At 47.2% G+C, this 16,887-nt stretch overlaps 1 protein-coding gene across 1 annotated transcript in view; it reads left to right on the forward strand.

Moving 5' to 3' along the window:
* FCHO1 (FCH and mu domain containing endocytic adaptor 1) overlaps positions 1–12,401 on the forward strand; it is a 50,147-nt gene extending 37,746 nt beyond the window's left edge. Inside the window, exons 22-27 of the mRNA XM_048497807.1 lie at positions 1,179–1,311; positions 2,077–2,276; positions 3,819–3,883; positions 4,050–4,214; positions 7,593–7,787; positions 12,289–12,401. Of these exons, the coding sequence (XP_048353764.1) occupies positions 1,179–1,311; positions 2,077–2,276; positions 3,819–3,883; positions 4,050–4,214; positions 7,593–7,787; positions 12,289–12,401 (871 nt within the window). The remainder of the gene's footprint in view (positions 1–1,178; positions 1,312–2,076; positions 2,277–3,818; positions 3,884–4,049; positions 4,215–7,592; positions 7,788–12,288) is intronic.
* The last annotated feature ends 4,486 nt before the right edge of the window (positions 12,402–16,887 follow it).

A 16,887-nucleotide genomic window follows, 5' to 3' on the forward strand; every position in this document is an offset into this window, starting at 1 on the left:
GGCTCAAGGTTGACTCAGCCTTTTGTCCTTCCAACATTAATGAAATGAGTACCCAGCTCGCTGGGAGTAAAGCATCGATGACTGGGGAAGGCAATGGCAAACCATCCCGTAAACACAGTCTGCTTAGTCAGTGTCCATGATGTGACATCAACCCACGGGTCAGTAATGACCTGGTGCTTGCACAGTGGACTACCTTGACCCTTTTACCTATTTCCTGAAACAGTTGAGAATTTCAAGGCTGAAAGAATGAGAAGAAGAAGAGTTGGATTTATATCCCCCCTTTCTCTCCTGTAGGAGACTCAAAGGGGCTTACAAACTCCTTTCCCTTCCCTCCTCACAACAAACACCCTGTGAGGTGGGTGGGACTGAGAGAGCTCAGAAGAACTGTGACTAGCCCAAGGTCACCCAGCTGGCCTGTGTTGGGAGTAGGCTAACCTGAATTCCCCACATAAGCCTCCACAGCTCAGGCGGCAGAGTGGGGAATCAAACCCGGTTCCTCCAGATTAGACCATACCTGCTCTTAACCACTACGCCACTGCTGCTCCTTTTACTACGCCACTGCTGCGTAGTAAATGGTAAAAGAGGAATCCTGATTGCCCTTCTTTTCAGTGGGGATCAGCGGATGCAGCAATGGAGATGTCTTAAAATATTTTTCCCATTCTGCATCTTTTTGGCTATTAAAAAATGTCAAACCCCAGATGTGTGACTCAAATCACACTCTGCAACGTGAAGGTTGAGAAGTCTTTATTGGCAGACAGCAGGGCTGGAGGGGAAAAGCTAGTTCTGCTAGAACATTCAAACAACCCCAATATATCAACCCTGTAACCTCCTCCCCTATCCCTATCCCTTAGCTCTATCCCACACTACAGAAGGCGTGAAAGAAAGGAATGCAGGATGGACTCAAGGTCAGAAGGCTGAGATAAAGCCGCCTGGCCCTGGGTGCCTCTACTTGGTCACCTAGGGAAAATGAAAGTATTTTGCCACCAGTTTATTCATCCCCCATCCCCTCTGGTGCTCCTCTGCTTGATGCCAGGCTCCTGCCTGACAAAGAGACCGAATACTTTTGGGGGAAGATGCCCGGCCATAAAGTTTTTGCAAACCGTAAAGAATCACCCACATGGTGGATACTGGTTGATGGGCCTCATTCCTGCCTCTCTTTCTCTCCTCCGACCCCTAAGTGACTCATCCCAGAGTGATCCCAGCAGCAAGGACTTCTGGCTCAACATGGGGGCCCTCACCGCGCACCTCCAGAAGCAGGCGGAGGAAGTGGCAACCACCCCCTACTTCAATGTGCCCCTGCTGAGATACCAGGTAGGAAACTTAATGGGAAGAGGAAGAATTGGGGGCGGGGGCGGTGGGGAGGGGGAGGTGAGGGCTTATGGGCAGAGGGAAAGGATCTGACAGCCAGGTGTGTGCAATACGAGATTTGTATATGTTTGTCTGCATATGTTTATTTGTACACCGCCCTGAGCCCTCTGGGGGAAGGCGGTATAAAAATCCGATGGATGGATGGATGGATGGATGGATGGATGGATGGATGGATGGATGGATGGATGGATGGATGGATGGATGGATGGATGGATGGATGGATGGATGGATGGATGGATGGATGGATGGATGGATGGATGGATGGATGGATGGATGGATGGATGGATGGATGGATGGATGGATGGAAGATGGATGGATGGATGGATGGATGGATGGATGGAAGATGGATGGATGGATGGATGGATGGATGGATGGATGGATGGATGGATGGATGGATGGATGGATGGATGGATGGATGGAAGGAAGGAAGGAAGGAAGGAAGGAAGGAAGGAAGGAAGGAAGGAAGGAAGGAAGGAAGGAAGGAAGGAAGGAAGGAAGGAAGGAAGGAAGGAAGGGAAAGGACCGAGATCCCTCTGTGCTTCCTGTGGAGGGTAGAGCTGTCAACATGCTTCAGTGGAACCTCTGTGTTCAGAGACAGTCTACCTGGGGAATGCTACTTTTTTGTGGGATAAGTACTGTGGAATCATGTATGAATGACCTTCTTTGGTTGGCACTGCCACCTTCTGTTCTCTCTACCCTCCATGCCAGTATTCCAAGCAGGGCCTGGCTTGGGCTCCCCTGCAGCTGACGGTGAACTGGGAGTGCGCCTCGGATACCACGAGGGTGTGCGTGGATTACAACTACAATGCGTCTGCCCTCGCCTCGGCGGTGGCGCTAACCAACGTGCAGGTCCTGCTGCCCATTGAAGAGCCAGTTGCCAACGTCAAGCTGCAGCCGACGGCCTGTTGGTGAGATTCCAGCATAGGGTGTGAAGAAAGTGATTTATTTTACCTCTGCATGGATTTCTTTCTCCATCCTGATCAGGCAATGACTAATTGCATGAGTCTTAGAGAGCTAGCGTGGTATAGTGGTTAAGAGCAGGTGCACTCCAATCTGGAGAACCGGGTTTTGTTTCCCCGCTCTGCCACTTGAGCTTGGAGGCTTAACTGGTGAACCAGATTAGCTTGTGCACTCCAACACATGCCAGCTGGGTGACCTTGGGCTAGTCACAGTCCTTCGGAGCTCTCTCAGCCCCACCCACCTCACAGGGTATTTGTTGTGCGGGCAGGGAGGGAAAGGAGATTGTAAACCCCTTTGGTCTCCTTACAGGAGAGAAAGGGGGGAATATAAATCCAAACTCTTCTTCTTCTCCTCCTCCTCTCCAGGACTTTGCATTTTGATTTAAATGATCGTGCTGAAGAAGGGCATGTGTTTACAGCCAGTGTGGTGAAGCGGTTAGAGGGATTTTCTAGGATCTGGGAAGCCTAGATTCAAATCCCCAGCCTGCCATGAAGATCTCTTGGGAACCATGGGCCAGTCATTCTCTCTCAGCCTAACCTAACTCATAGGGTTGTTGTGAGGGTAGAATGCGTGAGGACTGTGTATGTCACCCAGGGATCCATGAAGAACAGATGGGACAGAAAATGTAATAGGGAATTCAGGCATGTGCAGGACATGTACTGTCTTGGAAGAGGCATTCTCTCCTAGTGGGAAAGAAGAAGGAATGCCTCTTCCCCTGGACTAGCTGTGTGCTACCCATTGTGGAAAACATGACAAGGATGTATTATCGAAGGCTTTTACAGCCGGAATTACTGGGGTGTTGTGGGGTTTCCGGGCTGTATGGCCATGTTCCAGCAGCATTCTCTCCTGACATTTCGCCTGTATCTGTGACTGGCATCTTCAGAGGGTCTGAAGATGCCAGCCACAGATGCAGGCGAAACGTCAGGAGAGAATGCTGCTGGAACATGGCCATTCAGCCCAGAAACCCCACAACACCCCGGGGCAAGGATGGTCTGATCCAGCAGGGTTCTGCTTATATTCTTACCGAGTTATATAAATTAATTGCAGGTGAGTCTGTTGAGAACTGTTAGCCATGAGAGCTAAATGGATTTGCCATATTCAGGAGTAACCTAACTCTGATCATTACAGGGTAGGCCAACCACCATGACAAACAGAACTAGATGGACTCATTGAGCCCAAAGGTTCATTTACCCAAAGGGAAATATAAGGGAAAACCAGTGTAAACTATAGGATCTGCTAGTAGGAAGCGAGTGGCACACACTTATGTTTAGTTATTTATTTATTTAAAACTCCCTTGTAGGACTCAAGGGGGGCTTACAATATAAGCCATACATTATGAAAAACCACAATAAAAACCCATAAACGGCACCACAGTGAAGTTCTAATGAGCTCAAGGTACCTCCCATTTTTATATTTGCTACCCCCTTGTTACGATACAGATCAGGATCTGTGTTTTTGTTGATCAAGCTGCACTTTCTCTCCCCCTGCAGGAATATGGAAGAGAAACGCTTGCTTTGGCGGCTGCTGGATGTTCCTAGCGCCCAGGGTCTTGGAGGTGAGACGGAGATCCCGGCTGTGCAATATTTTACCTCCGTTTGCAGAGGGAGGGGATGAAAATGCTGTTGAGTGCTCATCTGAGCATTGCTTGCTGGTTTGGTTGGAAGCCTGGGCACGTTCCGTACACTTTGTGAAGTGCTGTTTTGCTGCCGTGCCCCATCCAGGTTGCGGCCGCCTTTTGGCCAGCTGGGAGCCCTTGAACGGTCCCACCAAGCCGAGGCCTGTGGCCGCTCAGTTTACCAGCGAGGGCAGCACGGTCTCCGGTGCAGACGTGGAGCTGGTCGGCAGTGGTTATCGGATGTCGCTTGTCAAGAAGAGGTTTGCCACAGGTAAGGGCAAAAAAATCTCAGAAATTCCAATTCAGAAATCCCAGTTCAACCTTGCTGCATTTGGAGTCACATCCCCAACCACACCAGACGGTGCTGTGTCCTGCCTTCCCAAAGGCCAGCTTGGCATGGCACAGAACACATGAATACCTGAAGTTGTAGAGACAGCGTGGTGAACTGGTCAAGAGCAGGTGGACTCTAATCTGGCGAACCGGGTTTGATTCCCCGCTCCTCCACCTGAGTGGCGGAGGCTTATCTGGTGAACCAGATGTGTTCCCGCACTCCTACATTCCTGTCTGTTGCGGGGAGAAGAAGGGAAAGGTAGTTTGTTAGCCATCTTGAGTCTCCTTCCAGGAGAGAAAGGCGGAGTATGCATCCAAACTCTTCTTCTTCTCTTCTAGGTCAGTCTTATCTGTTCAGACTGGCAGTGGCTCTCCAAGGTCTCAGCCAGCTCTTTCCTAATCCTCTTCTGAGCCCTCCGGGGGAGGGCGGTTTATAAATTATTCTAGTTTCTCAAATGTTCTACATATGGAGTAAAAGTTTTGGGCGCGAAAATGTAACATGATTTTACATAAAATAACAACCTAGGAATTATGTTCATTTTGATGGTACAAAATCTTTTACGCAAATACTCTTAAATGAACTTCCAATGACATTGTTCTAACCTTAGCCTTTATCCATTCATATTCCTAATACCATGTTTAAATTTTGGTAATGTAATTTCAAATGCCATCTCTTGCATAACTGGTATGGTTATGAAAGGTTTTTTAAAGAAAATGTTTAGCTCTTACCTACTTGCATCACCACACTACCACTATAAAGAAAAAATGGAGTCGATGCATTTCTGTATAACTGTGTTTTCTGCTAACACCATTTACTGTTAAAGCTAAAATACTTTTAAACCCAAAGTACGATTTACCTGCATGTTAAAATGTCCCGCGATACCAAGAACGCATATAAAGGGCAATATTTATTAAGGAATTAAATAAATAATTTCTATTGCTTTTATTATTTGTGACACTCAAAGCAATCCCCATGGTGAAGAATTTATCTTAATCTCGCCCAAGATTACTTCATAGAGCCCTTTTACTTTGGTTTGAAGTTTTCTTCTGATCAGAACTTTCTTCACCTATTCTGTATCTTCTGCCTATACCAGAACACGGACAGAAAATCTCAGGAAGCAACCCACATTATTCATAGGCTTCATTGTATTAGATGCTTCCCAAAGGCCTAAACACTTGTAGACAGGAGATTTCAGGAATTATGCCGATAGACAGAAGTTCAGCATTTTATGGCTAGCAGGAAGAGGGAGACAGCAGTGGTATAGTGCTAAGGAGCAGGTACTCAATCTGGAGTAACTCCGGTTTGATTTCCTGCTCTTGTCACTTGAGTTGTAGAGAGGCTTATCTAAGGAATTCAGGCAGCCTGTACACCCCCCACACATGCCAACTGGTGACCTTGGGCTAATACAGTTCTTCTGAACTCTCTTTAGCCCCACCTATCTTTACAGGGCGTTTGTTGTGAGGGGGAAGGGAAAGGAGTTTGTGGGCCCCTTTGAGGCCCCTCAGAGAGAGAGAAAGGGAGGATATAAATACAACTCCTCCTCCCTCTTTTCCAGAACAGGGCACCCCTTTCCCCAGCTGGGAGAGAGATAATACGCCAGACATCTGGATGTGTTTTTGCACCTCTTACTCTAAGCATGCAGGGGACCAACCTATATCAGCATTAATCAACGTTTCACATACAGGTGAGTTCACCGATGCCACTATGGTTTAGAAATGCTCCAGTGATATTTCAGAGACTGATGAATGGTGTGTTGCATGGGTTTCAGTTGTTTGCCACAGCCCACCTGGATGATCTGGAGGTGTTCCTGACTCCTGTAGAATCTGGGCATGTGCAGTGTTCTGCAATGCCTGCCGGAGAGATGCCGTGGGGACTGATTCTAGGTTGAGATACTGAAGTTGTGTATTTGCATTGCAAAATGGAAGGGGAGCACAGTATGTTCGCTGGTGTCCAAGGAAGAGATACAACAGTATTCTGGACACACACAAAAGAAACAGGTGCAGCCTATTCTTGGATTGGCAGGATACTACAGGAAGTTCGTGCCACAGTATAGCACCTATATACTGCAAAAAAAAAACTAATTAACATTAATAAATTTCACCTCAAAGTGTAGCATTAACTCACTATTTGTCACAAAAATATCATTGAAGTGACGTACAAAAATCCCATTGTCTTGCCACATATTGAAAATTATTACTCTAGTCAACCAAAATTCTCAGGAACACAAAGTGAATTAACAACACTTGAAGCCATTATACATTACATAACTGTTACAGGTTACATAGAATAAAGTCCTTTAGAGAACACAAAGCTCCTGCCAATGTACCTCGTGTTGAATTTTTAAAATACTTGGCTTAGAGTTCTTCTTGTTTCTCTTCAGTGATTGACAAGACCCTAGTTACTACCTGTTTTACGCTTGCCACAGAAGTCAGCAGAAAAGGCCACCTCGCTTTCGAAAAGACTTCATTAACAATACAGAAGTCGGAACGGACTCCTCTTGTACTTCTAACTTCTAACAAAATAATTTTCACAAACTCTATCTCATACTCCAGTCATTAAACAATATTATTATAAGAACTGGAAATATAGCCATGCAGCTACTCACCAAATTTCATAGCATCAATCCTTGGACGGTTCGCATACAGGAACAAAATTATCTGAGCCGCAAACTTAGGAAGGGTATAACAGTGTCTGATATTTCACTGAAGATGAACTATGGCTCTCAGAACCATTACCACCAGAATCAGAGAGAGCTATTGCACTACTACTTATTCATATATTACGAGGGTAATAAATGTAGCAGGCTTTTATTGTCTTCGACTGACCATCGAGAAACCCGGCCATCATATACGTTAAGTTCACTTTCATTTTGAGTTTATGCATAATTGCTTATCTTTTCAACAAAGTACGCTAATTGGTTGGTACTTTTGAAATCACTTTTCCAATTTAGCCGGTGTTCCATTTAGCTGGAGTTTTACTTTTACTTGCATTTCTGAGTATTGAACAACAGGTACCCATCGAATTCCCTTTGGTCTTTTAAATGGAATGCCAATAATGTCAATATCAGCACTGAAGCTGTGCCACTGAACCTTTGACCCTTTCCACATGGGCCATTTACAGTGCCCTAGGGATGGCAAAACACCGTCCCTAGGAACTGTTCGCGATAGCGCAGCTTCGCATTGCAGCCACGCCACCCTCGCCCCCCCCCCCGCTGCGTAAAGTCAGCAGCCGCAAAACCTCGCCCCGAAAGCAGTTTCTGAAACAGCAGTCGAAGCTAAAGCCATCCCCCCCCCTTCTGAATATCGACGCATTCAAAAGACGGCCACAGCCTGGGGACGCCCCCCGGCAACTCCAGAGCTGCCGCGAAAGGGTTCTCTGGCCACGGGCCGCAGCTGCCTGCGGAAGGTATGATCGGGCACCCGGCAGATACAGTGCCGCCTTCCCGGCTCTACCGGACCTGCCGGTATCCGCAGAGGGTACATGTGATATCGCCAATGCACCCCGAAGCCGCCGGTAAAGGAAACGCCTAGGGATAATACAAATTAGCTCTTCTTAAAGCTACCCAGGAGGCACTTTGGTACGGCAATACAGAAGAATAAAGAAGTTGAGGCGAGAATATCGCAAATCTCTCAACCCACTTTTAGCAATTGCCTGGTAAGTGAATTTTTCATTTCTCGCATAAAAATAGAATTTTTCTATTTCGCAGACAAAAGTAATTTTTTGGCCTTCGCACAAAGTAACAGAATTTTTCATTTTGCAAAATCCAGCTGCAAAGTGGATTTGAAAACGGCATTGCATGCAGCTAAAGCGTCGAGAGTAATATGAAGAGGCAATCCTTTTGGTAGTAAATTCCCAAAAGTACTTCACATAGATTCTCAGCTGTCTTCCGAAGTCCTTTGTATTCAGCAGGAGAAAAAAAACGCTACTGGATTTCATCATATCCTAGTATCTTTGCTGCTAAACTAAGTCTGAGCATCCTCTTATTGTGTCTACATTGGCACCCTTTGCCAAGAAGGAGCCCTACAATAACATTGCTGTTTTCAGTTCTAGCCAAACATTTTGGGAAGGTCATCCATTCCCAATGGCTGCTTGGTAGCCTGAAGCATTTCACAGATTGATGATGTATCCTTTTCTCCCTGCCTATTTTTTTTTTGCAATACCAAAAATACATACAAATGATTTTTGGAATTTAGCCATGTACTATGGAATTGCGGAAATTGAGGAATTTAAGAATTTGGCACCACCAACTAGTAGAAACCCCTTTCCGATCCCATGTTTAACTAATGCACCTGTGGAGCAGAATACAACTGAGGCAATATTTAGGACATACTTGAATTCCTTTGACTTCAGGGTGGAAAAATATGGCTTCAATTTTGAGAATGCTTAAGGAGAGCCTGCCCAATGGCTTGATGAGATCAAGCAGCAGGAAATTATTCTGTAGGCTTGGGGTTCACAAGAGGTGGTGCACTGGGAAGGGGAAATCATAAAGAGCCCAAGATCGCTGTGTCAGCACAAATTGCTCTTCCGTAGTCTGTGCTGGAATCCTGGATGATTGTTTTCACGATTCAGTACCTCATGCTTCACAGCATTGGGATAGCTGCATTCCATTAAGCCTGTAAGAAAGACTGAATACTACTATTGCATAATGTTTCCATTGGCCATGGAAGAATACACATCATTTAGTAATTTTGGCACCAGCTTCTGTTAATAGTATGCTGTATGTATGCAATAAAGTTGGAGAACAGCAATGACAGCCCAAATAAAAATGTAACTTCTGATCACCAACACACCCTTATTTTGTCAAATAATATACCGGTAATAGAGTCCAAAAGCTGGACATACCTCTTCTACCCATGTGCAGGCTATGGGAAATCTACAGGTATTCTAAAAATAAAAAATGTGCTAATCCTATTCTAACCAAACTGTCAGAGTACATTGAGTTTATACTGTTGAAAGCTTCTATCCAGAAATTCAGGGGAGTACATTCATCAAGGGTGATTGCCTCTGGCTAGTCCAGTGGTTCTCAACCTTCCTAATGCCGCGACCTTTTAATACAGTTCCTCATGTTGTGGTGACCCCCAACCCTAACATTTATCCATTTTACAGGTGGAGAACACTGATTCAGAGAGTCTTAGGCGACCCCTGTGAAAGGGTCGTTCGACCCCCAAAGGGGTCCCAACCCCCAGGATGAGAACCTGGGCTAGTCACCAAAAAGTCACATCAGACCTGGAGACTGGAAATGTGGCCATTTCCCCATCCAACAGCATAATGTAGTCTCTTTAGCTTTATTCATCAATAGGATTTCCAACCTGCAGGTGGTAGCCAGTGATCTCCTGGGATTACAGATCTCCTGGGATCTCCTTATCTCCGGGTGACAGAGATCAGTTCGCCTGGAGAAAATGGCTGCTTTGAAAGGCAGACTCTAAGGTCATTCATTCATTCATTCATTCATTCATTCATTCATTCATTCATTCATTCATTCATTCATTCATTCATTCATTCATTCAATTTATATACTGCCCTCCCCCAAAGGGCTCAGGGCAGTGTACAAAATAAACATAAACAAATAGAGCATAAATTAAAACTAAGACAAATATAATATAAGCTCTGTGACATTACTAAAACCATTAAGACAGCATTACAGCATTACAATATACAAAACCAGCATCCAAGAACTAAAACTAACCCTCCTGGGGAACTTAAAAGGCCCCTCACTAAAATGGACAACGTAATTAAAAGACAGAGAACAAGGGGAAGGGGTAGGAGGCAGGCGACCCCTGTGCACCCTCAGCAGCTGGCCTCCCCAAAAGCCCGGCGGAACAGCTCAGTCCTACAGGCCCCGCCCTTCCCCAAACCCCATCCTCTTCAGGTTCCACCCCATAAATAACCTAGAATTTCCAAACCCATAGTTGGCAACTCTTTTAACAAAAATAACTAATTCAGGTTGCAAGATGCACATTTCTTATGCATGCACAAGATTACAGGTGTAGTATTGTGGTAGAACAGTCCTGCTGTGACCTGCAGGCCTTATTCCACCTTGCTCGCCAAGGTTTTCCCAATATCTGGAGGGGCTTTTCTCTCTCTATCTGAAGTGAGGCTGGAAAGCAACTGAATAGACTCCCCCTACATTCTCAGCCAAGGGCAAAAACGTTTTAAAACACCAGGTGCAGGTTTTGCTCAGTTCAAGCCTCTAAAGAAAAATTCATTTCACCATATCACATGTCCAAGGCAATATTTATCATGAGTTTAAATGATATGTTATAGTAATGTATGTTATAGTACTATATGTTATAGAAATGAAGTTTTCTGTTAAAAGTATCCAACCATGGAAGTCTTAAGGAGGAGAGAGAAGCACCTCTTTCTTAATAGCTAATTTTATAATAATAGGTAATGACTGATAATTTTGCTTTGTGTGTGTTGCAGGTCTCAAACTACTGAGATGCTTTGCAAGTAGAGCTGTCATCACTACCCAAGAAGACATTGAAACACACTGAATGAAAACACAGGATCTTACATTAATGCTCTATTGACCTGATTATTCCTTTCTATACTTGCACTTACGACTTTGTATATTGTACGTTATGAAACAGCTCAACTATTCATAAGCATTAAAAAATATAGATTGCATGTCCCAAAAGTTGGCTAGCAGTATGCAATGCATTGACAAAGAAAACCCAGCATGTGTTCGCCCAGAAATGTGTGCAAGAACAAATACGATGCACAGAACCTGGAGGCTCGATATAAAACAGCGAACTGTCTGACATGAATGATATTAGAAAATCACCCCCTTAGTTCAAAATTAACAGAATCATCCAAAATGTGAAAAAAAACACAGTCCCTTTTGTGAAAAGGGATAAGAAAACAAATAAGTGTGATCAACTTAATATGCATGCAGCCTTCTATGAACATACAGGATGATTAGCTGATTAAAAAGAGGATTTGGTGGCATTAGTTGGCAAGGCCCATAAAAAGCATTACAAGCATTTTCTCACATGTGCAAGAATGATCAAATAAGTATACCCATCCAGAGAAGAACATCAGCACTAAAGAAATGGTGTGTGGTAATGTTATGGTGGAAATGTTGCAGCACTTGTAGAATTGCCACATGCATTCCCAGAATTGAACCAACAGGTCTCTTTCCAAAATGGTAGCTGCATATTCCAAGAATGAGCTATCAGCCAATCTATTGATGGCACAGAGATCTTTAAATGAATCACCGAAGATTAGAATAATTGCATAATCTGACATGTCTGTACATAATCCAGGAAATCAACAAACAAGATGTTCTTGAATATCTTGTGCATACTTTTTCTTCAGTTGGTCTTCCATCTCACATATGTGCTAAGAAACAAGCTCAGGAAGATTGTTTACCTTTAAAACAGTTGATTCTTCACAGGAGACATATATATTTTGCAAGCACTGTGTTAGTTCCAGGTTTAAAGACTTGGTCTCCTTTATTCTCTACCGATATCGTGGGATTGCTGCATGCATGCAAAGATATGATACAATATAAAGGTGGTAATATCAAATTCAGGCTCTTCCCAAAGCCCGTGAATATGCTGCAAGAGCACCTTACAGTGAGAGCTGTTCAGCAGTGGAATTGGCTGCCTGTGGGGAGCAAGTGAGCTCTCCCTTTACTGTTGTGCCTCAAACAAAGTGGCTGGGCAAACACTCATCGATTTTTAGGCCACAGGTGTTCCAATAATCTCCAGATGTTCATGAACCGCCATTCCCATCAGCCCTTGCCAGCATAGAAGCCAATGCCTAAAGTGCTTGGAGGGACTAATGGGAATTGTAGTTCATGAACATCTGGAGGGGTGTGAATTTGACACCCCTGCTTTAGGCTGATCCTGTGAGTGTGTTGAACTAGATAGCCCTGTATGGCCCTTCCAACTCTATGATTCTAGAACAGGGTAGGGAACTCATGGTTCGAGAGTCGCGATGCGGCTCTTCTTGCCCTTGCACTGCGGTTCCACAAGCCAAGCCGCCAACCCCATCCTTGCCCACCCTGCAGGCAGCAGGGCAAGCGCGACTCAATTGCCCTACGTCGGGCTGGGCAGCAAGCACCACCGTCTGCCGCCGCCCGGTGACGAGATAACATCTGCGGAGATCGCCAGCAGCGAGTAATCGAGGTCCGGTTCCAGCGAAGCCCTTTACGCCGGGTTCCTGGCACCTTTTATTGTTATCCTATCGTAGCGGTGGTGGAGGGAGGACTCGAGTTCCGGAGAGCTGAGTATGGAGGTCGGAGATCATCATGTGATGGGCTGATCTCACCTTACACGTGCGAGAGGAGCTTAAGCTGCCTGAGCTCAATCCTCACCTGGGGGCGCATCACGTCCTGCGATTGGAGCCAGACAGTTCATGACCGCGGACTCATGGGGATGAGGAGTAAGGGCGGTGCGATCGGCAATCGTGATAGTCCGCTACATTAGCCCCAACGCTCTACCACGGTGCTGTTAAATGGGTGCATTTTCACTACATCCCTCCTTCTTACATCGCAGAAAGGGGACCGAACGTTAAGGGCGATTTAAAGGACGCTATTCCTCCGCCAGTCTGGTCGTCAAGTTAACGCTCGCTTGCGTAACATTAGAACTTGGCTGCGGGTAAGGGAAATTTGCGGGCTTTGGCTACATCGCTACAGGCAATATTAGATACTTCCATTGAACTAAACAAGATCCCATAACGGCAATAATAATTCAACCACGTAGAGTTGGTAATAATAGCACTCAACCATCCTCCTGCAGCCAGTCGCAGAGGGCTGACCACCAATGGGCAAAACATCATACTTCAGATTTTCATTAGCGCTAACTTCTTGCAGCTCACGCGACTTTCATGTGAATCAACTGGGAATTATCAGAGAATAAAACAACACATATTGCGTATTATCTCTCACAACCTTGGTGATGTAACAACAACAAGTAATCACTGAAGCGCACGATTGTCTAGGGTCGCTTGATTATTCCTGCTGCTCGAGGCCAGGCATCTAGAGCGTGGATGTAGAGTTGATGGATCCTCAAGAAGGGTAATGCCAGCCGCCAATAGTCTTAGTGATTGTAAGAAGCTTGAGTCCGGGACTCCCCACTCAGGGAAGAGCAGGGAGACTAACCTCGCTTCGGAGGCTACCGCCGCTCCCGGAGCAGGAGGGGCTCTAAAGGCAGAGCGGAGCTGCTGGCGTATGGCGCGTCCGCCGGGCTCCCGGGTGGAGCCTGGGTAGGAATAGAACATGGTGGCGTTTAATTGAGGCATTATTCCAGATTGGCGGAATATTATAATTAACGCTTCCTCAAGATGGTCCAGAAACCAGCCCCTGGGGAGCAGGATACCCTCAACATGGGAATGTCTTCGTATCTAACTGGCCGAAATGAATGGCCCGGTCGGCTATTATTGCGCGATGCGGCGACTCGGTTAGCGACAGTCTTGGTGACAAGGGGAGCCGCTTCAGCCGGAGGGTCTGGGATTACCGGTCCCTAGCTGGCTTCTATAGAGTACCTGGATGGATGAGGCATTCATGAAGGGGTTTAGCCGACTCCGCAGGAAGTCTCCGGCGCTGCAGACGGGAGCAGGCAGGAGCTTAGCAGGCTCCTCACCCCAGGTACTCACCCAGGCAGAAAGAGATGAGACGCTGGCGCAATGCAGCAAACTGCTCCTGTGATGTTGGTCTGCGGAAAGTCATTGTGGGTGTTTGCCGTAAGCAGGAGGCAGTAGAGCAGGCAGACGGGTGGGCTCGAAGTTGGCGCGTGTGATGATTGCAAAAGAGAGCGCCAGAGGTTCTCAGCCCCCCCGGTATCTCTTTGGTTACGCAGCAGCAGCCTCTAGGGTTTGGTTGGTGTTTTGACGCCCCTTGCGGCCATTCTGGTCTTTGGGCATTGGCGACGCGTCTTCTGTTGAGATCGCTAATGGGATCCTCTAGGAGAGATGTGTTCCATCTGATAGTTGTTTCATGCACCTTCCATGGGTTGGCCTGTCATGGCTAATCGGAGTCCACAGGGACCTGTAGGGATGAGGACTGAACACAACTCTTCCCAGGTTATGTAATGGGTCCCCAGGCTCGCCCTCTAGAGCCGGATGGCGTATTATCGGACTGGCTTAGAGTTTAGAATTTAATATAAGAAGGCTTGTTCTTTGGCAGCCTGTGAAGGTTGCTTTTAGTCTTCCCAGCCTTTACTCCTCTTTTAGTTGTTTGACAGGAAGGGCGGGAGGTATGACCCTGGTGGAATGGCTCAGAGCGTCATCAGGGAAAGGCCAAGGCGGTCCCAGCCCCGGAGGGGAGGGAACAGCATTCCCGGGGGATTAGGTATGCATGCTTAATCAGCAACACAAAAGGCTTTAAAGGCTTTTGGGGATGGGTATCCGGGAATGAAGCAATCAGGCAATAAAATTCCCCAAGACAGCACAATAAAGGAAAAAAAAAGGGTTCTTTTGCAAGTGAGTTGCACCCACTGTGACCTTGGTGGCTAACGCAGGAAGCTGGATGGTGGAAGCAAAATTTTGTGATCAATGATTCTGTGAATTGCCACCGCTTGAGATCGCCTTCCTTATAAGCCGTCGAAGCGCTAGGCCTGCAAGCTGGACCATACAGTTGCCTCTAGCGCTTTGGCAAACACCTCACACCCACCCAAATCATAGAGTGGGATCTGTGTTTGGCAACCCTTAAGTTGGGGCCTGTCCCAAAAGCAGCGCATCGTAGGACGGCTCAGATTTTTAATCCAGGGAGGGGCCAGCGTCATTAATACCCTCCCCGCCTCTACTGGTCGAAAACAGAAAGAGAAAAGGAGGGGAAGAGGGAAACAGTTTTTCTTACCGAAATTAGAAAGTAGTTCGCGAAGGCATCATTGATCAGTGATCTGTGATGCGGTTTTACCCATCCCAGACCAACCGGACTCATGAGGTCCTTTCCCCAGAGATTTGACATGGATGTCTAAAAACGATGGGCGGACTGCGAGCTGCCGCCGAAGCCCGGCTGTTGACCGCGAGCGGGCGGATGCTCCGCCTTCAAGGTTTGTCTCCCCACCCCTTGTAGATGGTAAGCTCGTCGGCTACTGGTCAGCGCCACTGCTGTTCTGATGACGGTAAATATCAAAGCCGGTGTTCACCAGGCCTCCGAACTTTAATTCTTCTATGGCGAAAGCTCCAGGTATGTATGGAGCTCCCGAGTATTTGCACCGCTATCGGTAGGTAGGCTGGCGCCGGCGTTGGCTGCTGGGGCTCAGAGCCTTTATTAACGGCATGGCGATGGGGCAAGAGAATCATTGAGTCGAGCTGGCTCCGCAGGCAACTCCTGTGATGTTTGTCCACTGGCGGATGGGTCCTTGCGCGTGGAGTCGATCAATTCGGGACGGCGAACAGTCCCTGTTCGAAGAGCCTGGCAGCACCAGCCCAATAGTCCCGTAGGATGTACCATCATACCAATAGCTTACAAGAACCTCGCGGGGAACAGCTGAGATGGCTGGGTGCATGAAGCAGATGCCAATGAAGGGGGTGGTTTAGCAGGGCCTTGGCGTTTCAAATCTGCTCTAGCAAAATTTCCTCCTTGGTCCTTGGTTGGGAGATCCGGGCGCTCTTCGACGGTAAAATGTTTCTCCAGCAGCCTTCGGCAACGTGTGGGCATCGGGTCTTAGGTGCTCCTCCGGGGGAGGACCCTCCATCGGGTTGTAGGCCCCCCAATTAGCCGCCTACACTTCGAAGTGTCCGTCTTCGCCGCGAAAGTTAAAGTAGTGTCATCTTGAGGGCTGCCTCCGGTGGAGAGTGCTGCGGCGTAGGAGGTTAGCTGGTATGGAGGACCCGGCGTCCTGGCAAGCCTTTAAGCATACGGCCAGTTCAGGATTTTGCCCAGGCCCGTGATCGCCTCTGGCATTCAGCCATGGAGTATGCCTTTATGGTGGCGCATGAGGAGCTTCAGCTTGGCCTCCTCGCTATCTACCTGCCTCTTGAGCGCCTTCTGGAGCCTTGTTCACAAATCCGGCATAGGGCTCTTTGGGGTTTTGCCGATGGAGGAGAAACTCTGGCTATTGGCCATGCTAGACCTTGACACAAATGCCTGTAGGCGTCCAGAGGCGATCGGCGGTACTTACAGGCAGGACAACATCATTGGGGTTACGTAAAGTACTGCCGAAGCCGTTACGGTGAAGCTGAGGGTTGCTTCCTGTTGAAGCACTTCATGCTATGGAACTGGCTTCCACACAAATTCGCAAAATTGTATATGAAGTGGTGGTTCTTCAGCTGCTCGGAACCATTAGGTGGTTCCTTTATGGCCTCCAGCATGCCTCTCACTTTAGGCTAGTGATTCCTTTATCAGTCCGCATTGCTTTCTAGGAGTTTCCAGCAGAAAGTTATAGCTTAAAGGGGCGACGCATAACCCGCCATTTAATGACGCCTTTACCCTCCCCTCAGTATCTCCGAAGTGGACGGGCACAATGCAAGGCATCTCGGTGATCGCTCTTCCGTCAGGGTTTTTCTTCTGCAGATCGCGGCTAATACGCTCTGGCGAGCGAACCCGCGCCATTATGTGGCGCTGACGGAGGTGCAGTGGCTTCGAAACAGCGCGAGCGGGTAGAGGGGCGCCGAGCCGCTGAGAGTTTGAATTCAGGGGTATGGAGCCGTAGGGGCGTGAAGG

The sequence above is a fragment of the Sphaerodactylus townsendi genome, linkage group LG05 (genome assembly GCF_021028975.2).
Source record: "Sphaerodactylus townsendi isolate TG3544 linkage group LG05, MPM_Stown_v2.3, whole genome shotgun sequence".
NCBI lineage: Eukaryota > Metazoa > Chordata > Lepidosauria > Squamata > Sphaerodactylidae > Sphaerodactylus > Sphaerodactylus townsendi.